The 26,347-nt window shown below is 43.2% G+C and overlaps 1 protein-coding gene across 1 annotated transcript in view; it reads left to right on the forward strand.

Annotated features, from left to right (window-relative positions):
* Window positions 1–26,347, forward strand: part of cacna1fa (calcium channel, voltage-dependent, L type, alpha 1F subunit a) — a 60,051-nt gene that overhangs the window by 23,194 nt on the left and 10,510 nt on the right. Inside the window, exons 11-38 of the mRNA XM_052093924.1 lie at window positions 87–153; window positions 237–263; window positions 782–942; window positions 1,033–1,258; window positions 3,094–3,301; window positions 9,830–9,950; window positions 10,644–10,716; window positions 10,963–11,026; window positions 11,404–11,461; window positions 11,567–11,666; window positions 11,773–11,902; window positions 12,411–12,470; window positions 12,796–12,902; window positions 13,500–13,587; window positions 13,733–13,840; window positions 13,933–13,985; window positions 14,092–14,238; window positions 14,323–14,524; window positions 16,584–16,742; window positions 17,134–17,244; window positions 17,359–17,442; window positions 18,629–18,649; window positions 19,611–19,742; window positions 19,853–19,918; window positions 20,402–20,493; window positions 20,635–20,794; window positions 20,953–21,080; window positions 21,248–21,344. Of these exons, the coding sequence (XP_051949884.1) occupies window positions 87–153; window positions 237–263; window positions 782–942; window positions 1,033–1,258; window positions 3,094–3,301; window positions 9,830–9,950; window positions 10,644–10,716; window positions 10,963–11,026; window positions 11,404–11,461; window positions 11,567–11,666; window positions 11,773–11,902; window positions 12,411–12,470; window positions 12,796–12,902; window positions 13,500–13,587; window positions 13,733–13,840; window positions 13,933–13,985; window positions 14,092–14,238; window positions 14,323–14,524; window positions 16,584–16,742; window positions 17,134–17,244; window positions 17,359–17,442; window positions 18,629–18,649; window positions 19,611–19,742; window positions 19,853–19,918; window positions 20,402–20,493; window positions 20,635–20,794; window positions 20,953–21,080; window positions 21,248–21,344 (3,050 nt within the window). The remainder of the gene's footprint in view (window positions 1–86; window positions 154–236; window positions 264–781; window positions 943–1,032; window positions 1,259–3,093; window positions 3,302–9,829; window positions 9,951–10,643; window positions 10,717–10,962; window positions 11,027–11,403; window positions 11,462–11,566; window positions 11,667–11,772; window positions 11,903–12,410; window positions 12,471–12,795; window positions 12,903–13,499; window positions 13,588–13,732; window positions 13,841–13,932; window positions 13,986–14,091; window positions 14,239–14,322; window positions 14,525–16,583; window positions 16,743–17,133; window positions 17,245–17,358; window positions 17,443–18,628; window positions 18,650–19,610; window positions 19,743–19,852; window positions 19,919–20,401; window positions 20,494–20,634; window positions 20,795–20,952; window positions 21,081–21,247; window positions 21,345–26,347) is intronic.

The following is a 26,347-nucleotide window of genomic DNA, read 5'->3' on the forward strand; positions in this document are numbered from 1 at the left end:
CACCAGGTCCACAGAGCTGAAGAGGATAAGCATTTAACTTTTTTTAAGACTCTTTGGATAAAGATAATTTTTGTTTTTTTTTACAGAATCAGATTCAGACTCAGAGTTTGAAGCATTCTTGGATGATGACAATGGCTGCTGTGCTTCCATAATGTAAGGAGAACATACTGATGTTTCTAATAGAAGTATTCTGAATTTCATCTTTGATTAAATGTAAACTCTCTCATCCATTTTAGGGCACGGCTGATGGCTATAAGTTTCTGGTAAGTGTATATTTTTACAATAACCTTAACCAGAACCCCATTTTTGTCTGAGTAGTGGCAGTTTTAATACTTCAAGGATCCTTAATGGGGCCATAAAAGACACACTTGTAGCATATTATTTTTCCCCATTATATACGGTAAGTCCACTTATAATGTTAGGGGTGGTTTCTTGTTGTTATTATTAAGTTTCTAGTGACCATATTCCCCATTTTATCTGACCCTTAGTATTAAACAAGGATGTTATTTCTACTCTGCCTTTAAGACTTCTATATGTAAATAAAATATAAAATAATTGACAGTATATGTACACAACCATTACAAGTTTTAGGGTCACTTTTTAGCATCTTCAGTCACAACATAATTCCCATAGTTTCATTTCTATTAGTCCATAGTTGTGATGACTTTACTATTATTCTAAGAGTACATAAGAATGAGAATGAATAAGTGACCCTAAACGTTTGAACATTAGTGTACATTTATATTTATTTAACACTGATTATTTATCTTGTCTTTCTTAGTGAGCAGCTGTACCATTTGAATCTGGTCATTAGGAAGAACTGCCGTGTGGCTGTCAAATCCACCAATTTCTATTGGCTGGTGCTGCTGCTGGTGTTTCTCAACACTGCAGCCAGTGCCTCGGAACACTATGGCCAGCCCAAGTGGCTCACTGACATACAAGGTGTGTTTAACCAGAGTGAAGTATTATCAAATATTACCTTCAATGACATGCAATGACCCTGACCTAAATATGCTTTGCTTATCATCCAAGAACGAGCAAATAAGATCCTACTGGCTCTGTTCACACTGGAGATGCTGATGAAGATCTACAGCTTCGGGTTCCAGATCTACTTCATGGCACTCTTCAACCGTTTTGATTGCTTTGTGGTGTGTGGTGGTATTCTGGAGACAGTATTGGTGGAGCTAGAGTTTATCCCACCCATCGGAATCTCTGTGTTGCGCTGTGTCCGTCTGCTCCGTATTTTCAAAGTTACACGGTGATTCTTTCCATTCATACCTGTTTCCAGCATGTTATAACTCTTAGTTAATCCTGTTAAAGTTAATGTGTCAGCACATGTGATTCATGAAATATTTTTAACACAGTTCATGTTAATGGATTTGTTGAATTTGACTTATTGGATTTGATAACTGTTTTATTATATTCTGTGTGACTTCTAAAAACATTATTATAGAATCTCAATAACTTCAAAACATAGATCACCCACAACCAAACACGCTGTTATTTGAAAACATTTTAATTAGAAGGACATTAGAGTGCTACATCAAACAAGTCAAGTCATTTTTATTTGTATGGTGCTCTTTACAACACATCTTTTCAAAGCAGATTTACAGAAAATCATGCTCTAACATAAAATGAAGCTGTAATGTCTATAATATCTTAAAGTCCTCATGGGGTGGTTAAATTGAAATATCTTTTGGCCTGCAATGAGCAATCCAGTTCCCCTCTGGCTAAACAGCATGAATATAATGGCAATATTAATTATCTATGTGTAGTACAAGTCAAGGTTTTAATTAGTAAACTGAGAAGATGTTGGTGGGCAATGTTTAAACTAAAGGATTTAGTTTAGATTAATGACCATGTGTCTTTGAAGTCTATCCCGAATTAATCGTTGAAGTTGATGGGGCGGCTGTGGCTAGAGCAGTTGGCTGCTAATCGCAGGGTTGGCGGTTTGATTCCCGGCCTACAAAACTCCACATGCCGAAGTGTCCTTGGGCAAGACACTGAACCCCAGTTCAGGCTAGTGCCTTGCATGGCAGCTCTGCCTTAATTGGTGAATGTGTGTGTGATTGGGAAGCGCTATGGTAACCTCTAAGGTTAAAAAAAGTGCTACGTAATTGCAGACCAAGTGCACAACTGTCCTTTGTTATTTGGCTGATGAAGGCTTTAGTTGGCATTATTTGTTGTCAGTGTATTCCATTTATTGAAAGTGAAGTCCATCCTAGGTCTGAGGTTCAGGCAGTGGTTTGGCAGTAGTTCATCCTCTGGGATGTCCATTGTAGTAGACTGAAGTGATGCAGGCAGTGATCATCAAAGAGTCCCTTGCTTGTTTTGCGATCATAATGAATGTGATGGATTATAGCATGATAGAAGTTAGCTTGTGGTGCTAGACCATTCAAAGCTTTGTAAATAATTAACAGAATTTAAAGTTAATATGAAATTTAACACTCATCATATGTAGCAATGTTAAAATCGGGCTGATATGATCATATTTCTTGGTTCTAGAATGCTCTTTAGCTGCTGCATTTTGAACCAAATGAATCTTATTCACTGAACCTGTGAGTTTCCTCCCAGTAATTCATTACAATAATCTATTCTTGAAGTCATGAACACTTTAAATACATTTTTGGCATCAGAAATTGAAAGCATTTGTCGTAACTTATCAAAGTTTCTGAGGTGGAAGAATGCTGTTCATTAACATTGGAAATGTGACTTTCTAAGAACATATTGCTATCAAGTATAACACAAGTTTTTATATTGTAGAAGATGAGGTAACAATGCATCCATCAAGTGTCAAATTATATTCTTGCATCTCATTTTTAGTTAAAATAATTAAAATACATTTTGTCAGGTTTTGAGGAAATATAAAGTTGGGTATCACTGGTGTAACAGTAAAAAAACGAATATGTAAGGTTAATAGCAGAGGCCCTAAAACTGATCCCTGTTGCGCTCAATACTTAACTTTAGCTTCATCTGACAAAACCTCATTTACACAGACAAAGTGGTAGTGGTCAGATAAATAGGACCTTAACCAAGATAAAAACAGTAAATACATATTATTAACATGCACATTTTGTTGATTCTCTCTGTTAGACACTGGTCTGCACTCTCAGATCTGGTGGGCTCTTTGTTGAACTCTATGAAAGCCATTTGCTCCCTGTTGCTGCTACTCTTTCTCTTCCTCATCATCTTTGCTCTGCTGGGCATGCAGCTCTTTGGTGGAAAGTTTAATTTTGATGAGACCCAGATGAAAAGAAGCACCTTCGACACTTTTCCATCTGCCCTGCTCACCTGTTTCCAGGTATCTGCCTCTGCTGCAATTCTTCAATTACTTTGATTTGGTAATGACTGGTAAAGACAAGAGCTTTCCATTATTTTCACTTGGCTAATAAAGATTACTGTAAATTAATTTAATTTCAGTCATGAGAACTCTCAGAATAACTCTAATAACTTTAAAAAGATTGCTACTGCTAGAACATACAGAGACATGCTGATGATGTGAAATTCATGCTGCTGCACAATTAGATATACATACAATCCCCCTTGAAGCAAATTTAGACCAGTGCTGCTGGGGAGAAGGAGGGTTTCAGAGGGAAAACGAATCGGTTACTAACGTAACCTCGGTTCTCTCTAGATGAGGGAACGAGTATTGCGTAAGCTAGCTTACGCTACGGGAAAGATTAATCTTTTCTGAGATATTGAAGCCAAAAAATTATCCTTAATTTTGTATCCATTGTCAACGCAGTGCGGCAGCTGCAGACCTTGAGCGGGCTAGCTAGCGAGCTCATTGGTTGCTCTGCGGCAACTGCTGCAGCCTATAAACGAGCTTGGGCGAACTCGCATCCAATGAGAGGCGTCCGCGTGCTCACTGCATCAAAGCCCACCAAAAAGGGCGTGACTAGAGTGCATATAAGCGTAGTTCGTAGGCTGGAACCCTGGTTTTCATTGAATGAAGCGAAAAATCGCTGCGTGGCACGAGCACGGCCGGTTACGCAATACTGTTCCCTCATCTAGAGAGAACCGAGGTTACGTTAGTAACCGATTCGTTCTCTTCACGAGAGGTTCTCTCGTATTGCGTAAGCTAGCTTACGCTACGGGAACCCTTTGTCAACGCCGTGCGTGCCAAGCATCCACTGCATGAGCCCCAGGGAATTAAGGGGGACCCGGGGGAGCCCTTGTGAGTGGGGAATTAATATTTGGCCGGCAAGAGTGCGGGCCAGTGTGTGTGTAGTACATAAGCACATAGACAGAGCAGCGGTGCCGGTCTGTGTGGACTGTGTCCCATTAATGCAGCTCACCAGGGGAGCTGTAGCGTATTAAACCGCTAGCAGTTTAGCCTGCAGAGCGGGTACTTCCAGATTGTAAAATCTGACAAAGGTGGAGGGGGAAGCCCAGCCCACTGCCACACATATGTCGTAAATGGAAATCCCGCTGGACCATGCCCACGAGGAGGCCATGCCTCTAGTGGAGTGAGCCTTAATGCCTAGCGGGCATAGTAGGTCTTTTGACACATACGCGGCAGCAATAGCGTCCACTATCCATCTGGACAGTGTCTGTTTCGAGGCGGCGATACCATTGGTGCGCCCTCTGAACGAAACGAAAAGCTGCTCGGAGCTTCTGAAAGATGCGGAGCGCGCAGTATACAATCTCAGTGCTCTGACTGGGCAAAGGAGATTGGCGTCGCATTCGCTATCAGATGCTGGTAGCGCCGACAAGGAAATGATCTGTGCTCTGAAAGGAGTACCGACCACCTTGGGGACGTAGCCGTGTCTAGGTTTTAAAATGACCTTGGAGTCACTTGGTCCAAACTCAAGACACGCAGCGCTGACAGATAGCGCGTGAAGGTCTCCCACCCGTTTAACTGATGATAGGGCAGTTAGAAAAACGGTTTTAAGTGAGAGGTGTTTCACATCCACGGATTGAAGCGGTTCGAAAGGGGGGGCTTTCATAGCTTCGAGAACTATAGGAAGGTCCCAGATAGGAACCGATGGGGGGCACGGAGGGTTCATCCTTCTAGCTCCCCTGAGGAAGCAGATGACCAGCTCGTTTTTACCCTGTGACTGGCCGTGCAGGGGTTCAGCGAACGTCGCGACGGCCGCCACGTACACTTTGAGCGTGGATGGGGATCTGCCCTTATCCAGCAGCTCTTGTAAAAACACGAGCAGCGGCGACACCCCACATGTACGTGGGTCCAGGTCTCTGTCGGTGCACCATTTTGAAAACACAGACCATTTTGACGCATAGAGTCTTCTCGTGGAGGGGGCTCTAGCCTGTATGATGGTGTTTATTACTCCTTCTGGCAAAGCGACGGGTAGTCGTTGATCACCCACGCGTGTAGCGCCCAGCGCTCTGGGTGGGGAGGCCAGATCGTTCCGCGAGCTTGCGAGAGGAGATCTGCTCTCACTGGGATGGGCCACGGCGCTGTCAGTGACAGCTGCGTAAACTCCGGGCACCATGTTTGATTCTCCCAGTGCGGGGCTATGAGGAGCACAGAGTGGCGCGTTTCCCTGATCCTCTGCATTACCTGTGGCAATAGCGAGACGGGAGGGAAGACGTAAAGCGGACGGTTGGGCCAGTCCTGGGCCAGCGCGTCCTCGCTTTTCGAGAAAAATATTGGGCAGTGAGAGTTCTCTTCTGACGCAAAGAGGTCTATCTCTGCTCTGCCGAATATGTGCCATAACGTCTGGACTGTTTGAGCGTGCAGGGACCATTCCCCTGGGGGAATATTGTCTCTGGACAGTCTGTCTGGGCCGTCGTTCAGGTGGCCTGGCACGTGCGTCGCCCTCAGCGAGCGCAGGTGGCGCTGGGACCAACTCAGTATGCGTTTCGTCAGATGGAAGAGGTTCCTGGATCTGACACCGCCCTGACGGTTTAGATAGGATACCACAGACCTGTTGTCCGAGCGGACCAGGACGTGGTGACCCTGAATGATCGGGAGGAAGCGCACAAGCGCGTACTCGACCGCTATCATTTCCAGACAATTTATGTGAAGGAGCTTTTCCTGAACTGACCATAGGCCAAAAACCGGAGAGCCCTCGCAACCGGAGAGCCGAACAGAAGGACGGTGTATTGATAAACCTGGCCGTCGAAGGCGAATCTCAAGAATGGCCTGTGACGGGGATTTATCTGAATCTGAAAGTATGCATCTTTCAGATCCAGAGAAATAAACCAGTCCCCCTGGCGCACATGCGCGAGGAGTTTGCTGGTTGTAAGCATTTTGAACAGTCTTTTTGCAAGCGCTTTGTTCAAAAACCTGAGATCTAATATTGGTCTGAGGCCGCCGTCTTTCTTGGGGACAAGAAAATAACGGCTGTAAAACCCCGACTCGCTCAGGGGAGGCGGCACTCTCTCTATGGCCCTTTTGCACAGAAGGTTTGCTATTTCTGAACGAAGCATGCACGCTGCTTCCGTGTTCATAGTAGTTTCGAGCCGCGCTCTGAAGCGAGGAGGACGGCGATCGAACTGTAGCAAATAGCCCTGTTTTATTGTGCTTAACACCCATTCGGATATCCCTGGAATATCTTCCCACGCTTTGAAGCGTAATGTTAGAGGGTGAGTGGCCAAATCGCTCTGATTGCCGCACACAGCAGCTGAACAGAATGTGTGAGCGCGATTACTGTGCTTATGCTGGACTGCTCGCAGACAGCATGGACAGGCTGTTCTGTGAGTGACTTCCCGATTGAGGTGAATGGGGAAAGAGTCATGTCTGTTAAGTGATACGCAAGCATAGTCATGGGCACGGGACTTACATACAGAGAAGTGTTTGCTGGCCGTGTGACAGAGCGGGCAGAGAATGGGCGCGCGCACGGATTCGTGGGTGCGTTTATTAACCCTAACACTCGAGCGGTTCGTAACCGCTTTATGTGAGTGTGCCGTGATAGGGCCACGGGATGTGTAATGCTTGTGTGTAGAGGTGAACACTGGATTGTGGGCACATTTTCTACACATAAGGCTGGTCGTGTGACAGAGCGGGCAGAGAATGGGCGCGCGCACGGATTCGTGGGTGCGTTTATTAACCCTAACACTCGAGCGGTTCGTAACCGCTTTATGTGAGTGTGCCGTGATAGGGCCACGGGATGTGTAATGCTTGTGTGTAGAGGTGAACACTGGATTGTGGGCACATTTTCTATACATAAGACATGTTTGCTCTCTGGTATGGACACGGGATGTGTAATGCTTGTGTGTAGAGGTGAACACTGGGTTGTGGGCACATTTTCTACACATATGGCATGCTTGCTCTTTACCAGATTTATTTGGGTCGCCGTGAAAACGGCGTTTGAGCCGCAGGCAAGCGGGCGTTAACACCGGCTTGTTGGCTGCTGAATCTACCACTGTAGTAGCCTGAAGGAAGGGGACTGACAGGGGCTAAGCTTTGACGGTGGTCCGGCCGCAGCGGGACTGATCCGTCGTTTTGTCAGCAAAGCTAGGAGGACTTCGGTTGTTCAGGTTTCAGCGCAATTCTAGTCCGAGGCCCGCGGGTGGGGCGGTGGTCTGCGGCAGCTGTCTGAGCGCGATCGAGGGCGGCCGCCCTGTCGACGCTGAGAAGTCTGGCTTTGTTGAGCTGGGCGCTGTGAAGAGGCTCGTGCAGGAGGCTCACATGGGCGGCCTGCAGAGGAGCTAGCGCGACGAGGCAGAAAGAGATTCATGGCTTGTGTGGCTTTTGGACCTCTGAAAACCGGTCAATGATACCACTCACCGCGGAGCCGAAGAGACCGGATGGAGAGAGCGGTGCGTTGAGGAACGTAGAGCGCTCTGCTTCTCCCATGTCGGCTAGCGTTAGCCACAGATGTCTCTCGCTCACAGTCAGCGCGGCCATGCACTTCCCTATAGCTTGGGCTGCAGCTTTGGTAGCGCGGAGAGCGAGGTCCGTAGCACTCCGTATGTCTGCAACCGCCTCTGGATGCCTGCTTTCCTCATCCCACTCCTGCAGAAGGTCCGCTTGGAGGATCTGTAGGACGGCCATAGAGTGCAGAGCAGATGCAGCTTGGCCGGCGGCGGAATAGGCGCGGCCAACACAGGCGGAAGTTGTTCTGCAGGCCTTAGACGGGAGCACTGGTTTAGACCGCCATCTTGCGGAGGGCGGGCAAAGGTGTGCTGCTACCGCATCCTCGACCAGAGGGATGGAAGCGTAGCCCTTCTCAGTGGCGCCGTCCACCGAAGCAAGAGAGGTGGAGACGTGGGATCGGACCCTGGCCGAGAAAGGCGCGTTCCATGATTTGGAAAGCTCGGCGTGGAGTTCTGGCAGGAAGGGAGTGGCCCGGTAGCGGGTGCTGCGCGTGGCGGCTCTGTAGAAAGCAGCCGTCAAGTCTGTTGGGTGCCTGCTCAAGGGGCGGTGACCACTCGAGCCCGAGGCGGTCGACGGCCTGTGTGAGGAGGCGTGTTAGTTCCCCTTCGACTCTGGCGCGGGTCCTGCTGGATTCCTGGGCCGAGGAGGAGGCGTGCCTCGCTGTCCGAAGCCATGATGGAACAGCCCTTATCCTCCGCTTCTTCGTCCGAGATGGCAGCAGAGCAACCGCTCGGCGGCAACTGCGCGTCCCGGGTGGGCGGGGAGGTTGAAGGCGATGCTCGAGGGGTGGGCTCTGGCAAGGCAATCGCTTCTACCACTGTTTCCGGCAGCCTTTGAGAGCGGCGCTTTTTTCTGCGCGGCTGAACGGAAGGCTGCGCTGCGGCTTCGGTCCTGAGCGCTTCGTGTCGAGCCCGCAGGGTCGACATCGGCAGCTCCTCGCAGAGATCGCATCCGCCTTCGGCGAGGGCGAGCTCTGCATGCCCCAGTCCCAGGCAGAGAGCGCAGATGATGTGGTGGTCTCCGGTGCTGAGAGGAGCGCGGCATGAGGCGCAAGTGGAGCGAGGCATCTTAAAAAGACGCTCGTACTCTTTTGTGAAGTTCTTTAAGAACTAGCTTGCTTTTAAAAAGGATACGTCGCCGGATGGCGTAGCTCGCAGGACGGCTGAAGGTGGCGAAGACAGCCGGCTTCTTCGAGCGCTGTCCACGCTTGCTTGATGCCCCTCAAACGGCGATGCGGCTTCCGGTTCAGTGATGCGAAGAGCTTCGCTGAAGAGATGAAAATCAGGGTTCCAGCCTACGAACTACGCTTATATGCACTCTAGTCACGCCCTTTTTGGCGGGCTTTGATGCAGTGAGCGCGCTGACGCCTCTCATTGTCTCATTGGATGCGAGTTCGCCCAAGCTCGTCTATAGGCTGCAGCAGTTGCCGCAGAGCAACCAATGAGCTCGCTAGCTAGCCAGCTCAAGGTCTGCAGCTGCCGCACTGCGTTGACAATGGATACAAAATTAAGGATAATTGTTTGGCTTCAATATCTCAGAAAAGATTAATCTTTCCCGTAGCGTAAGCTAGCTTACGCAATACGAGAGAACCTCTCGTATGAGAACTCTTGTAGCGGGCTGCTGTAAAACCAGCTTACCTGCAAACTTCTTATGTTATATAAATGTTAGGCAAAGAGATGTAAAATGTAAAATGACCTAACATCTGCTCCATCTGTTCTTAAACAGTAGAGAAGAGCCTGTGCTGCACTTTCAGCATTTCATCAAAGACACTGCACAAACTGAAATCGAACTAAATTATAGCTGATTTATACAAAATGTGAAATATTGAGTTATGATGTTATCATCAGTAGTATCCTCATACTCCAAGGAAGTTAATTATTACTCAGGTGCTACATATGGGCATTTACAGTATGAGAATGAGTGAGCATCTTGCATATGCACGTGTAGCCTATTTTACAATTAGAAAAATATTCAGAAGACAATCAGTTCACATCTATACAGTATGGGGATGTATATATAGACTGTGAGCTTTTTCTTATGTAGATCCTAACTGGAGAGGACTGGAACTCTGTGATGTATGATGGCATCATGGCATATGGTGGACCGGTGTTTCCCAATATGATTGTCTGTATTTACTTTGTCATCCTTTTCGTCTGTGGTAACTGTATCCTTCAATGAAAAAATAAGCTTTAATTGTCAAATAAGTACCAAATGGATTCTTGTATGTACAGTATAGAATAAGCTCTATTTTCACATATATTGTACATTTACTTACACTGCCGTTGTAAAGTTTGGGGTCACTTACTCATTCTTTATTATAATTTTTTCCTCACATTTTAGAATAATAGTGAAGTCATCAAAACTATGGAATAATAGAAATGGAACTATAGGAGATGTGTTGTGACAAAAAAAATAAATCCAAAATACATTACATTTTAGCATCTTCAAAGTAGCTACCCTTTGCTTAGAATTTGCATAAATGTACTCTTGGTGTTTTCTCAACCACCTTCTTGAGGTATCACACTGGGGTGCTTTTAAAACAGTATTAAAGGAGTTCCCAACTATGCCTGGCACTTATTGGCTGCTTTTCTTTATTATTCGGTCCAAGTCATCAATTTCCCAAATTTTTTTTTTTTAATTTTTATTATAGTTTTGTAATGAAATAAAATAATATGTTGGCACAATAAAATTTTCTCTGCAAAACTAATTTAAAACATTTAAGCATACGCCTTCAGATCAAAAGGTTTTTAAGATCACGTGAAACATTTCAGTCAAGTGACACCAAACTTTTGAATGGCAGTACATGTATGATGCTCTCATATTTGGAGTTGCACCCTTGACTAATTTTGTCATCCAGACATCTTGCTTAATGTCTTCTTGGCTATCGCTGTCGACAACTTAGCCGGAGATGGGGGCAAAAAGAAAAAAGAGTAGGCATCATTCACAGTCACACACACACAGAACAAAAGCAAAAATGTGTATAGTTAAATTATACTTTGCTGATAAGGATATTTTTGTAGTTTGATCGCTTTTCTTATGGGCACACAAACAACAGTTTTTTTGTTATTCTAAATGATCTGTGCTCAGTGCTTTTTAGTTTTCTGTGATATCCCTCGTAGTATCCTCTGTTATTTTTCAGTTGACTCAAAATTCAACCCAGTAATTCTGTTTTATAGAGAGAAAAAAGAAGAGGAAGAGGAATGGGAAGATGATGAAGGAAGAGAGGAAGATGATGCTGGAGTAAGAACCCGGCTCTTATTATGCTTTTTATTTCTGTAATGTGACACATTTCAGAGAGAAACAGAATATTAAGTGGTAAATAATGTTGGCCAGGACTTCATTTTATCCATCAGGATAAAATCAGGATTGAATTGTGGTTAATATGTTTTTAGCCATCTGCAAGTAAATAAGGTCGGTCTGGGTTTTCATGTTGTTTTTCAGAGCTTTTTTTCCTTAAAATCACTTGATTTAAATTAGTAATTCCCTTGCATGTTCCCTTTGACATTTGTCTCAGAATGTTTATATTCGCTGTTTATCATTATTCATTTCACTCATAGAGTTTCCATGTATAGACACTTGCCATCTTTCTTTTAACATTTCTTCTCTAATTTGTTCAGAATGACATGGATGACTGGGAAGAGAATGAAGAGTTGAGAGCAATTGAAGGGCTTGAGGGTAAATTCAATTCACTCCAACTCTTTATATTCACATTGATTGTTAATGTATATGTGCATTTATTAAATATGAGTTTTTTTTTAATAAACTTTATGCTCTCTACAGGTATAGGCACACCTCTAAAAGTTGAAAGTTTTCAACCCAAAGAGAAAATCGTCCCTATTCCTGATGGAAGCTCCTTTTTCATCCTCGGAAAGAAAAACTGGTATGTTGAATATTATAAAAATGTATTATCTAGCTACTGACAAAGAAAAATATGATGGTTACTAATAATGATAATTTTTCTCTCTGACCTGAAAATGACCACTTAGTCTCAGAGTGGCCTGCCACAACCTCATTCACCATCATTACTTCACCAACATCATCCTCGTCTTCATCATATTTAGTAGTTTTTCATTGGCTGCTGAAGATCCAATCAAAACTCATTCTGTCAGGAACATTGTAAGTCTCTAGACTAGAGAAGAGGACTTAACTCAGAAAGCTTGAGGGCCAGTCTGTGTGCAGATCTTTCAATATTCAAATTTTTCAGAAAAAAAACATGCCTTAAAATTAGTATCTTAGCCAGACACAGCTCCACAAGGGGTATTGGCCCACCCAATCATGAGTTTGGTCCACTTCACATCTTAGAGCTGGATCTTAGCCAAGTTATTGCAGTAAAATCCAATTTTAAGGTATACTTGTTCTGAAATACACTCAAATCAAGCACACAGACTGGCCCTCCAAAACTAGGATTTGATAGACTTAATACAGTGATAACTCTCTCGTACTTGCTAGATAACTTTGTTCAAGAGCACGGTTGTAGCCACTATTCCCAAAGAACCATCCTCCTTTACCCTGTAGAGGATGAACCCATCTTAAAGCAAAAATTATTGTTTAAAAGGGAATAAAAGCGAATAGGTACAAAGACTATGCCTCCATTCTTCATTCCTGTCCTTATGTCTTATGACAGATGTTGGGTTATGCTGATTATGTCTTTACCACCGTCTTCACCATTGAGATCATGTTGAAGGTAAACCACAGTTCATATCTTACTAATGTTAAAATATTAATGAATTTGTACATTTGGCAGACAATTTTATCCAAAGTGGCTTATAGTGCATAGGTGATATGGTTTTTAATCAGTCCATTCATTCCCTGTGAATTGAACCAATTACCTTGGCAATGCTAGTGCAACACACTACCAGAGTTGATCTACAGTAATGCATAAATAACATATTTTAAATTGCTTTAGTAGTGGAGGTGCATCTGTACCCCACTGTGGTTTTTATGAACTCCCCCTTAGCAGTTTTTTGTCATTTTTAATTAATGAAAGTGTGTAACTGTGTGTTGTTCAGGTGACGGTGTATGGAGCTTTCCTTCATCAAGGTTCCTTCTGCAGAAACGCCTTCAACCTTCTGGACCTTCTCGTCGTCAGCGTGTCCCTTACCTCCTTCTTCTTGCAGTAAGTGTCACTTTTTATCCATCACTCAATTTATCCATCCATCCATCCAATATTTCATTTCTACATTCATTCATCCATCCATCCTTCCATATATCACTCCATACATCCATCACTCCATCCATCCTTCCATTTATCATCCATCACTCCATTTATTCATCCATCACTCATTTATCCATCCATCACTCCATTTATTCATCATCACTCATTTATCCATCCATCACTTATTTATCCATCCATCCATCACTCCATTTATCCATCACTCCATTTTTTTCATTCATTCATACATCTGTCCTTCCATCATCCATCCATCCATCCATTCATGCATCCCACTATCAATCTATCCATCCATCCTTCCATCACTCCATCCATCTGTCCATTCATCCATCCATCCATCACACCATTGATCCATTTATTCATCCATCACTCCATTTCTCCATCCATCTATCCATCCATCCATCACTCTATGAATTTATCCATCCATCACCCTATCCATTTAGCCATCCATCCATTTATCACTTCATTTATCCATCCATCCATCCATCCATCCATCCATCCATCCATCAATTATTCACCCTAATAAACTATATCTGTACTTAGTTCGAGTGCTATTTCTGTGGTGAAGATTCTGCGAGTGCTGCGGGTGCTCAGGCCTCTTCGAGCCATCAACAGGGCAAAGGGACTCAAGGTACACTCCTGGCTATCCAACAATAGTGTCTTTCCCTTGCTTTTTTCCAACTACTGTGATGTAATTATTGTAATATATGATCATCTCTTATATTATATTCATTATCTCAAAGCCTTCAATGAGTGTTGTCCTTTTGTATATTCAGAGTGTGATTCAGTGCGTGTTTGTGGCTATCCGCACTATCGGCAACATCCTCATTGTCACCACACTCCTCCAGTTCATGTTTGCTTGCATCGGTGTGCAGCTTTTCAAGGTACTTAAAGAATTTTTTCACCCAAAAATAATAATTATCTCTTCATTTTCTTCAAAGGAATACGTTTTTGTTGCAACTGTTTGTTCTTGCAGGGCCGATTCTACAGATGCACTGATGAGGCTAGACACACACCTGAAGATTGCAAGTATGATGATGTTTGTTTTTTGTTTAGGCATATGATTTACTTCTAATGAATTTCTCAATGACACCTTAGTGGGCTGTTTACTGAGACCTGAGTGTGATTGTTTCAGGGGCATGTTTGTGGTGTTTAAAGATGGTGATATGAACCATCCAATGGTGAGAGAGAGAGTTTGGGAGAACAGTGACTTTAACTTTGACAATGTGCTGATGGGCATGCTCGCACTCTTCACCGTCTCTACTTTTGAGGGCTGGCCACAGTGAGTGCGATGAACATCCAACAAAGCATATTAGGGTGTAGCATTGATATTCCATGTTCTAAATGTAATAATATTTTTTCACAGGCTCTTGTACAAATCCATCGATGCTAATGCAGAGAACAGAGGGCCCATCTATAACTATCGTGTGGAGATCTCCATTTTCTTCATCATCTACATAATCATCATCGCCTTCTTTATGATGAACATCTTTGTGGGTTTTGTCATTATTACCTTCCGTGAACAAGGAGAGGCCGAGTTCAAAAACTGTGAACTAAACAAAAATCAAGTTAGTCTCAATTCTGTTTTATTAGTTATTTTGAAAAAAGGTAATTCTAGATTATATTTATTTTCATCAGTGTCTGATAGGTCTAGGTGATTTAGCTCAATAATGAAGCCTTTGCTTTGAAATGGCTTAATATTGTGATTTTATTTTTTAATCAGAGGAACCATCATTTCAACCAAACACCCAATGTAGCCATTAGATTCATAAAATTATATTTTCATTTTAAATTATATGCACCAATTTATCTATGCAGCAGGAACTAAAAACTGTTCAAGCAACGAAAATGGAAATCAACATATTTTTTAAAGTCCCTTTCAATTGTTCAGAAGTGAAAACTTACATTTTTAAAAGATGGAAGTTAATTTTATTCAGATAATTTTTTGATAAAACCAATCAAAGGATTGTAGACTTTTTTTAACAACTGTACAGTTTATAATTACTACTAACATGCACGGTTAATAAAAAAATTAAATAATGCTGCTAAAAAGTACATTTCTTAGTTGTTTACTAGTCTTTACTGAATTATTGTTAGATTTGATGCATAAATACATATTTGATGCTGCCAGGTATTGACTGAGAAGCAGATTTGTAAATAAAATAAAATTATCCATAGAGCTTATGTTTTTATTTAGGCAGTATTTTCTGATAATGTTCTGTTTCTTATGGCTTATTACAGATAAAGTGCAATGATTGTTTGCATGGTCTGTGCATGTGCTTTCTGTGGGTATACCAAGGTTTAAAAAATAAAATAAAGATTCCTAAAAAAGTTTAGTCAAAAAGTGCCTATGCCATCCTTTGCACAGGGTACAGCCATTTTAAAAACATTATTAACCATAAAGGATTTTTTTTATATAAACTTTTAAACTTTTATTTAATTCTGACCGGTCACCATTTGGAAAGGAGGCTGTGGAATTAAAAAATACTGTTTTGTTTTCAGAGTGAACCGAAATGAAAAACATTTTGTTTTTTGTGCCTTATAAAGAGTCATATTTACCTACATACATTTTTACTAAAACATTTTAATAAAATAAACATGCCACAATGAGACATTGTGGACATTTCTGAGTATTGATGAATCAAGAGTTTTGAACTGGTACATTAAAATGGACAGTTTGAACTGATTAAAAACTGATAAAACTCAAAAATAATTTTTGATTCTGAAGTTAAAAATAGAAGGGTTTAGAGCATTTCTGTCTTAATGCTGTTATAATCATGAGTTGTGAAACAAGGAAGAATCTCGAAACTAGTCAAATGACTGTATTTAGTAAACTTAATGGCCAACAAAAAACTTCATTGTGATATACCCAATCATACATGAAACATCAGTAAAGCAAGTGTGTTCCTACAAGTACCTTGGTATCTATATTGATAATACACTTAGCATGTGGACACAGATTGCTCTCGAGAGTGTATTTTATGCTTAGACTAAGGTTGTATGGAGTTGATCAGAAAATGATGTGCTTATTTTATCGGGCAGCCGTAGAGAGCTTAATTAGATATGGCGTTATAGTATTGTTTGGTAACCTTATGGTTCAAGCAATGTCTAAGCTTGGGTGCCTGGTTTAAGTTGCAATGAAGATTGCAGGCAAAAGGGAATATAAGGCCCTTGAGTCACTGTATGAACAGCTGGTTCTCAGGGAAGCACATAAAATTATAGCTGTCCCACTGCTTGCACTCAGAGTATGAATTGTTACCCTCTGGAAGATGGTACAGATTACTAATGTGTAGGTATAATCGACCTACCTCTATTAAAATTTTAAACAATGAGTAATTTTTCTAAGGTTATGGATTTATGTTTTTATTGTATTTGTTCTAATTTGTAGTGCTATTTTATGATCCAATGTAGTTGTCAATTTAAATGCACCTTGAGTCCAAAACAAATATCCCTCTGGGGACAATAAAGTGTATTTAATTTCATTTCATACCCAAAGCTACCTGCAAAAAACATTACTCTTGTAATGCCACTTAATTCCCATCATTCACTGAACCCCATTGTTTTATCTCTCCTTATGTTGCTCGTTCTTTGTCTCATTGTGTCTCTCTCTCTTTCCTTTGCTCATAGAGACAGTGTGTCTATTATGCATTGAAAGCTCAACCTATAAAGATTTACATACCCAAAAACCCCTCTCAACTCAAATTCTGGAGGATCATCAATTCCTCTCAGTTTGAGTACATCATGTTTTTGCTCATTCTGCTCAACACGCTGACACTGGCTGTACAGGTACACTCACAGACCTCAACATTTTTTATATACCCTAACCCATTACATTAACCTAACCCTCATAGAAACTTTTGGTGTTTTTAGATTTAGATGCTTTTAAATCTAAAAACTAAATTATTATTTAGCATGTTTATTAAGCTTTTTGAATTGTGTGGACAGCAGGGAGGTCCTCACAATGTACAGTAGGGAATTTCCCACATTATCGTGTCATTTTGGTCCTCACAATGTAGGTGAAACAGAAACACAAAGATACACTACCTGATTAAGCATGGGAGTAAGTTTGGACCATGCAATATGAATAATGAATCACACTTTGCTTAAAAGAGTAGCTCTTACACCATTCTCACACTCGCATGTACACTCATGGGCTTTCATGACTGTGACCCCACAGCACTACGAGCAGTCAAAACTCTTCAACTTTGTGATGGACATCTTAAACATGATCTTCACCACACTCTTCACTGTTGAGATGATCATCAAACTTCTCGCTCTGAGACCTTACGTGAGACCTGCTACACACTTTACCCCACTTTACAGCTCCAGTGCTCTTTGCTTTTCAAATGATTTGCAATGCAGTCTAACTATTTAGACGTGTGCACTTTGTTTTGGTTTACAGCACTATTTTATAGATGCCTGGAACTCTTTTGATGCGTTGATAGTGGTGGGAAGTTTGGTGGACATCATGATCGCAGAGCTTAGTGTATGTAACCATGTTTTTTTGAAAACTATATCTAATCTGTGAGAGCATCTAATGGATGTGTTTGTCAAATTCTACACTACATGGCCAAAAGTATGTGGACACCTAACCATCACACCCATATGTGCTTGTTGAACATTAAATGTCCAAACCATCTGCATCAATTACTCCCTTTGCTACCAAAGGCTTCCACTCTTCTTGTTCAGTTTTCCACTGAATTAAAAAAAAGGCAGCGGCTATTTGCACTTAGTGTAATTAGCAATGAAAAGCATCTTCTTTGCACCAAGTGCAAATAGTGTTAGATGATATTTACACCCCTAATGAAATAATAACATACAGTATAGGGGCATTAATGCTGTGTGTTTATTGTGTTTATTTAGATTCACACAGACACCCTACACCAACCCCTAAACCTAACCTTAACATTCCCTTACAAAGGTTTACCATGGTTTTACTACAGTAACAATTGTATCACTATTTTATTTAGTAGTAAAATCATAGTAACCACAATTACTATATCAGCACCATATTACTGTAGTAACCCCATTGTTAACTGCATTAAACTTATGGCTTCCTCCAGAAAACATGGTCACTACAATATTACTATAGTAAAATGATGGTACATTTTACCCAGATCAAACCTTTCTCTTAACTCCCCTACCTTCACCATGACCAAATCACTGACTTTATATTTGTTGTTATGCATAGTATTAAAGAAAACAGAATGTGAATAAAAGGGAAAAAAGGCAGATTAGAACCCGGGTTTTCCGCATAATAAAGCACATCAATTCATTCAGTTCAGTGGGTTAAGGTCTGGATTGTGGAGGGCAGTCAAGATCTCCACACCACACTTCATTTACAGGAGCATTGTCGTGCAGGTACAGGAAAAGGCCCTCTCAAAACTGTTGCCACAAAGTTGGAAGTATGTAATTGTTTGCCATAGAATTAAGATCTTTACTGGAATTACTGGAAAAGCGAAGCCTGTTAATTAGAAAGGGTTGTGCAGATGCTTTTAGAAATGTGGTGTATTTCTCTGGTCCAAATACAAAGGAAATGTAGTCATTGTGGTCTTTTGGTGCTACTGTGATTATATGAGACACACATTTTTCAATAACCTTTATGTTTTGTGATCTCTGCCTCTCTTTTCTACTCACCTGTGTGCATTTGGGACCTCCTGTTGCTCTCTCAGGGTGGAGGAGGCCATGGTGAGGTAAGAATATGTTATAAAGAAGATCCACTTTCACACATGCATGATTACGCTTCAGTACTGGTGGTGTGATGGGCTATTTTATATTTGTTTTCCAGTGTAAACATGTGCTAAACTGTCTGTGACTGCCATGTCTCGCTGTTTTTCCAGTATCTCGTGCAAGAACACCTTATTTTTAAGACGGCGTGTAGAGTTATAAAAAACTTCGACTTGAGACAACTGCGTTCTACTCTATTTGTAGTGATGTGCCACCCCCTATTTTTACCGCAAGGTCGTGTTTGGTGTGAATGGCCCCTAAAAGTTGGAAATGGAAATGGAAATGATGTCTATTATGATTGGCTAATCTCTTTGCGGTGAAATAAGTAACAATGTTTACTTACAAGTCAAGTATTGCTGTCAATAACTGCCTCTTAAACATCTGCATTACAATGTGACAGGTGCACATAACAATCCACACTGAAATGTGCCACAGAGGCACTTAAAGGGATAGTTCACCCAAAAATGAAAATTCTCTCATCATCTACTCACCCTCATGCCATCCTAGATGTGTATGACTTTCTTTCTTCTGCAGAACACAAACGAAGATTTTTAGAAGAAGATCTCAGCTCTGTAGGTCCACTAAATTCAAGTGAATAATGATCCATTCAAATAATGAAATATATGAAATAATCTTTAAACAATATTTGTTTGTGTTCATCAGAAGAAAGGAAGTCCTACACATCTAGGTTGGCTTGAGGGTGAGTAAATGATGAGAGAATTTTTATTTTTATGTGAACTATCCCTTTAAGGTCAGACTGAAATGCTTTATTTCCTTGTTTCTAATGATGGATCCTTTGGAACATTATGCAGAACTACAGTAATAGAAATAAGCTTTTATACAAAGTAACACTACAGTCAGACTGACTAAGGGTGAGTTCAAGTTTTATTTATATTTGGTCTGTCGTTCTCTTTCTCGACTTCAAAGGGGAAAGAGGGTGAGGGTGCCAAAGTGTCCATCACTTTCTTTCGTCTATTCCGAGTTATGCGACTGGTCAAGCTGCTCAGTAAGGGTGAGGGCATTCGGACTCTCCTTTGGACCTTTGTCAAATCACTACAGGTGAGAAATTTAGGAAACAAACAAGTGCGCCAAACCTTCAGTAAGAACCATTTTGACTCTCAATCTTCTTATTTGTGTCTTTTCTTTTTGTGTCTCTGCCTACTCTCAAGGCCTTGCCATACGTCGGTCTACTCATTGCGATGATCTTTTTCATCTATGGTGTGATTGGAATGCAGGTGGGTTCATCTTAATCCTTTTGTCTTTACTCCATTCTCTTGCTCTTGTTTTCCTGTCCTCATTGCCGTCTGTAATGTTCTCGTGTGGATAAATAGTTTAAAACCGTCTAATTCTCAAAACGCTCAGGCAAATTCACGAAACATTAACTAAACAAATTGTCATCTGTGCTAGGATAGCTTTAATGCACTGTGCCAGGCATTAAATTAAGTCACTGTTGATCTTTTCAGCTCAAGCACACCTCCTTCGTCTGTAAATTAGGTGTATTGTTATTGTGCCTTATTCACAAAGTCAACACTATTTTCCTGGTGCAATTTACATTGCATTATTAATGCACATAGTAAAATTTTTCCTTATCATGGCAACAGTAATTCATCAAATGATGATCAATTGATATAAAAAGGATGTTATAACTGAGCATATATCTAGATGAATCGTGCAACATGTCAACATGTGTTGTTTTTTAAATAATTATGTCTTGACAGACATTTGGGAAGATAGCTGTAGACGACAACACTGAGCTCAGTCGGAACAACAATTTCCAGACATTTTTCATGGCTGTGCTGCTACTCTTCAGGTAAGAGCGCACCAATGTAAACCATTTGGTTGGTTTTGACTTGAGCAGATTAGATAACGATGTGACTTGTTTCTGGTTAATTCATAGTTTTAAATGTAATTCTTTATTCCACTTTTTCTTTTTCATGTTTTTCAAATGAAGGTGTGCGACGGGTGAGCAGTGGCAGGAGATCATGCTTGCAGCATTGCCGGGGCGACGGTGCGACCCAGAGTCAGACTATGAGCCAGGAGAGGAGTACAGCTGTGGCAGCAACCTGGCATACCTCTATTTCATCAGTTTCTTTGCACTCTGCGCTTTCTTGGTTAGAAACAAATCATGCAAGAGACACCAGAACAGGGAGGGATGGAGAAAATTTAAGAAAAATATTGAGAGAGAGGAAGGATCTGAAGGAAAGGGAAACTAAGTTCTAAGCATAAGATTTTGTGATTGATAGATTGTTTAAATGTTTTTTTTTCTCAGATCATTAACTTGTTCATCGCTGTCATCATGGATAACTTTGAGTATCTGACCAGGGACTGGACTGTACTGGGCACCCATCACCTAGATGAGTTTAAACGAGTCTGGTCAGATTACGACCCAGAGGCCACGTAAGAGATAGAACACATCCCCCATCATTATGCTTAGTATGACAGTAACACTCTGCACTGTAGTCCATAAGAGATTTATGATTATTTGTTTGTCTGTGCCTGTATTTAGACAGAATGAGAGTGTAAATTAGATGTTAAAATAGTGTTGAATCTTGTGCTTGTGTCAGGGGACGGATTAAACATCTGGATGTAGTCACCATGTTGCGCAGAATTCAGCCGCCACTGGGCTTTGGGAAACTCTGTCCTCATCGCGTAGCCTGTAAGGTAAGTATGTTTTTCTGGATTGCTGCCTTCAGTTTGAGTAAGCAGTCTAAATGGTAATAAATAATGTGCATTATCCATTGAAAACGAAATCAGTTAATTTAAAACTGTCCAATCAGCCACGGTTTACTGGCATCGGTTTATCAACCGATGCCAGTAAACTGGAAATGATAAATCTATCACTAGTAGAAACCCAAGGACGGACAAGGAGGAGGCAGGAACCGGCTGAACAGTCAACGTAAAGTTTGATCAGAAACTTAACTTAAAACAAGCAAACACTCTTCCTCGAACTGGCATCTCTGGCTATCTTGCTCTCCCGCTGATCAGCTGATTCAGCACCGGCCATGCTCCATCAGAGCCCGGCCACGCCCTCCTAATCGTCACACTCATCCTCAGCCCGATTTCAGGCTGGGGCACCACCAGTCTGACTTAACCCAATCTCTGGGGGGGGAGACGCTGCCCTTTCCGGCCATTCTGTCAGCCATTCTTCTCAGGTGGTCCGAGACGAGTGGAGGCGTGGGGAGAGGGAAAGGGTGAGCGGAGACACACACAGAGAGAGGCCATTTTCCTCATGGTATCGTTGGCTGGTCCCAACAATGTCAGATATTTCAAGTTTTACTATTCTTGTGGGGACATTTAGTCACCACACATACACTTACAGTGACAAGAAAAAGAATGTGAACCATTTGGTATTACCTGCATTTATGTATAAATTCTTCATCTAAGTTACAATAATGAACAAACACAATCTGTTTTAACTAATAACACACAAATTATTGTATTATTCTTGTAAATATTTAATTCATCATTCAAATATTAAGTGTAGGTTGGAAAAAATATGAGAACCCCTAAGCTAATGACATCAACAAAAGCTAATTACAGTCAGGAGTTGGCAAATCTGGCATTCAATTAATGAAAGGAGGTTGGAGGTGTGGGTCAGAGCTACTTTGACTTATAAAAAGCACTCAAACGTTTTGAGTTTGCTATTCACAAGAAGTATCTGCTGATGTGGACCATGCCTCGCAAAAAAGGGATTTCAGAAGACCTATGATCAAGAATTGTTGCTTTGCATAAAGTTGTAAAGGGTTACAAAGTTATCTTGAAGAGCTTTCATATTCATCTGTCCACAGTTAGGCTAATTGTCTATAAATGGAGACAATTTATTACTGTGGGTACTCTGCCTAGAAGTGGCCATCCAGCCAAGATGACTCAAAGGTAAAAAAGAACCCTAAATAGCTAAAGATTTGAAGGCATCATTGGAACTGATTAACATCTCTGTTAATGAGTCTACTATACAGAAATCATTAAACAGGCATGGTGTCCATGGCAGGACACCATGAAGGAAGCCTCTGCTTTCCAACAAAAACATTGCTGAACGCCTGACGTTTTCTAAGGACCACCTTGACACTGCACAATGCTGCTAGGAAAATGTTTTGTGGACTGATGAAACTAAGGTTTAATTGTATGGGAGGAACACGCAGCACTACGTATGTCGTAAAAAGGGCACTGCATACCAACATGAAAACGTAGTAGTACGGTGGAGGGAGCATCATGAGTTGGGGATTCGCAGCTACCTAAAGGCTTGGTTAGGATTATTGCTGTCAAAGGAGGTTTGAGGGTTCACTTAATTTTTCCACAGCACTGTGAATGTTTACTAGGATGTATTCAAGAAAGACATGAAAGATTATAATTGTTTGTGTGTTGTTAGCTTAAGAACATTGTTGTTTGTCTATATTGTGACTGATGAAGATGAGATCACATTTTATGACCAATTAATGCAGAAAACCAGCTAATTCCAAATGACATACCATTTTTATTCTTTTTATATAAAGTTTATAATATTTATCCATATCTTTATAATATTTAAGAATAATTTTTCCAAATCAGGATTTACCTGTAACGGTTACCCTGTCTTGTCTCACCGTTGCCCTTTGTTTGTAATTTTGTCACTTTTGTTATTCCTTAGTTTTCACTTTTGTCACCCTTGTACCTCCATAGTCTTGTTTTCCCTCGTGTTCACTGTTCATTGTTTTCACCTGCCCTTGTTAATTTGCCTTTGGTTTCTGTTAATCACCTTGTCACCTAGTTTGTGTTCTGTTTGTTCATTGGCCCCTTTTTCCCATGTTTTTGTATTTATATCCTGGTTTTTGGTTTAGTCCTTTTCTGTCGTTGAATGTTGTTGCACGTGAATGTTATGGTTGTTTCTCCTGCCTGTGGATGTTTTTCATGTTCATGTTGTTTTCCCCTCGTGGATATTTCTTTGTTCCTGTTTGTTTGCCCTCACTTTTCTTTATAATAAAGAACCTGCTTTTGGATCCGCACCTCCTCGTCTGCCTTCACTCCTGCATTCGTTACAGAACGACAGACCACACTATGGATCCAGCGGTTCAGCAAGCGAACTACCAGCTGCTTTGCCTAAAGCAAGAGGACCGACCGATGGAGGACCACATCCGTGACTTCCTTGAGCTGGCAAACATCTCCGACTTCCTGGACTCGGCCTTGGTGGTTTTCTTCTGGGGTAACCTGAACCCCTCACTGAAGGAGCGGTTGCCACCGGCGACACGCGGCTGGACGCTCTGTGATTTTGTGGCGGAGACGCTGCTGGTATGCGGCTCGCCACTTACTGTGGGTGTTGTGGATGAGGATCCTGCCTCCCCTCCCACGGCGGTGACTCTCCAGTCGTCCCTAGCTCTTCCTGTCATGCCAGCCCCTACGGTCAGTGTGCAAACCCCCACGCCTGTTGCCGTCATCGAGCCTGCACGGTCCACTTCGTCTGCCCGGAGGAGGGAGAGAAGACGGGCTTCCGCCTCCCGGCCCGCGCCAGCCCCGGTCTGCGAGCCAGAGCCCACGCATGTCACAGTGAGCGAGCTAAAGCCCACGCATGTCACTGTGAGCGAGCCTGAGTCCTCATCAGCCACGGTGAGCGAGCTAGAGCCCACGCATGTCACTGTGAGCGAGCCTGAGTCCTCGTCAGCCACGGTGAGCGAGCTAGAGCCCTCGCATGTCACTGTGAGCGAGCCTGAGCCCTCGACCGTCCCCGAGCCAGTGCCTGTAGCCTCAGACGTCAGTGAGCCAGCGCCGATAGCCTCAAACGTCAATGAGCCAGCGCCTGTAGCCTCGACCGTCCCTGAGCCAGCGCCTGTAGCCTCGACCGTCCCTGAGCCAGCGCCTGTAGCCTCGACCGTCCCTGAGCCAGCGCCTGTAGCCTCGACCGTCCCTGAGCCAGCGCCTGTAGCCTCGACCGTCCCTGAGCCAGCGCCTGTAGCCTCGACCGTCCCTGAGCCAGCGCCAGTAGCCAGGTCCGTCCAAGAGCCAGCGCCAGTGGTCGTGCCCATCCTAGAGCCAGCACCTCTCGAGCCTTCCAGGGCTCCTCCTCCCGAGTCTTCCAGGGCTCCGCCTCCCAAGTCCGCCTTCCGAGTTTCCCGAGCTTTCCAGAGCTCCGCCTTCCGAGTTTCCCGAGCTTTCCAGAGCTCCGCCTTCCGAGTTTCCCGAGCTTTCCAGAGCTCCGCCTTCCGAGTTTCCCGAGCTTTCCAGAGCTCCATCTTCTGAGCTTTCCAGAGCTCCGCCTCCTGGGATTTCCAGAGCCCCGCCTTCCGAGCTTCCTGAGCTTTCCAGAGCTCCGCCTCCCAAGCTTTCCAGTGCTCCGCCCTCCGAGCTTCCCAGAGCTCCACCTCTCAAGCCTCTCGAGCCTTCCAGGGCTCCGCCTCTCGAGCCTACCAGGGCTCCGCCCCTCAAGCCTCTCGAGCCTCCCAGGGCTCCGCCTCTCAAGTCTCTCGAGCTTTCCAGAGCTCCGCCCTCCGAGCTTCCCAGAGCTCCGCCTCTCAAGCCTCTCGAGCCTTCGACGGCTCCGCCCTCAGAGCTTCCCGAGCCTCCTGCGGCTCCGCCTCCAGAGCCTTCCTCGGCTCTGTCTCCTGAGCCTTCCTCAGCTCCGTCCCCGGAGCCTTCCAGGCCTCCGCCTCTAGAACTGCCTACGGCGCCACCGCCCTCGGCTCCACCTCCTGAGCCATCTCTCAGCTCCGCCTCCTGAGCCTCCCTCAGCCCCGCCTCCTGAGCCTCCCTCAGCCCCGCCTCCTGAGCCTCCCTCAGCTCTGCCTCCTGAGCTCCCAGAGCCTCCCTCAGCTCTGCCTCCTGAGCTCCCAGAGCCTCCCCCAGCTCTGCCTCCTGCTCCTCCAGAGCTTTCCATGGGTCCGCCTCCCTTGGCTCCGCCTCCTGGGCCTCCAGAACCTCCCACAGCTTCGTCTCCAGAGCCCCTCTCAGCTCCGCTTCCGGGACCTGCCCCTGTCCTGAGGTTGCCTCCTGGACCTGTCCCTGTCCGATGGCCACCTCCCAGGCCCCCCGAATCGGCCCCTGCTCTGCGGCCATCTCCCAGTCCACCTAAACCCGCCCCTACCCGGTGGAAGCTTCCCAGGCCACCCGACCTGGTTCCCAGCACACACCCCCAGAGACTGCTAATCTGCCCTCTCGCCCTCCTTTGTTTGTCTCCGTGTCCCTTGTGCCCCCCTTGGCCTGCCTGCCTTTTATTATTTTTATTATTATTTTTATTTAGGCTGTACTTTGTGATAATGTTCAGTTTCACATGGCTTATAACAGATATAGAGCAATGAGTGTTTTATGTTTTACCGCAATGAGTCTTTTTGTTTTACCTCAGTGTTGGTTATTAAATTGGTATAAAGTTGATTCAGGACTTTATTAGCTCCGGAAGAACATGTTCTGTGCGTGCACTTCCACTATTAAAAATATATTTCTTAAAAGATGTTATTTATTTAGGCTACTGTATACTGTGATTTCTATGCAGATAATTCCTTCACATGGGAAAAAATATAACTGCATATTTTTGCTAACTTTGTGTGAGGCAAGTCTCTTATTTTGAAATGGTTTTAAATTTTTTGTTCTAACCAGTTACCATTTCAAAGGGAGCCCACGGAGCGCCGTAACCGCAATGAAAAAATACAGTTTCTGGTCAGAATGAACCGAAACGAAAAACATTTCAGATTTAGTCCCTCATT

This window comes from Xyrauchen texanus, chromosome 27, assembly GCF_025860055.1.
Source record: "Xyrauchen texanus isolate HMW12.3.18 chromosome 27, RBS_HiC_50CHRs, whole genome shotgun sequence".
NCBI lineage: Eukaryota > Metazoa > Chordata > Actinopteri > Cypriniformes > Catostomidae > Xyrauchen > Xyrauchen texanus.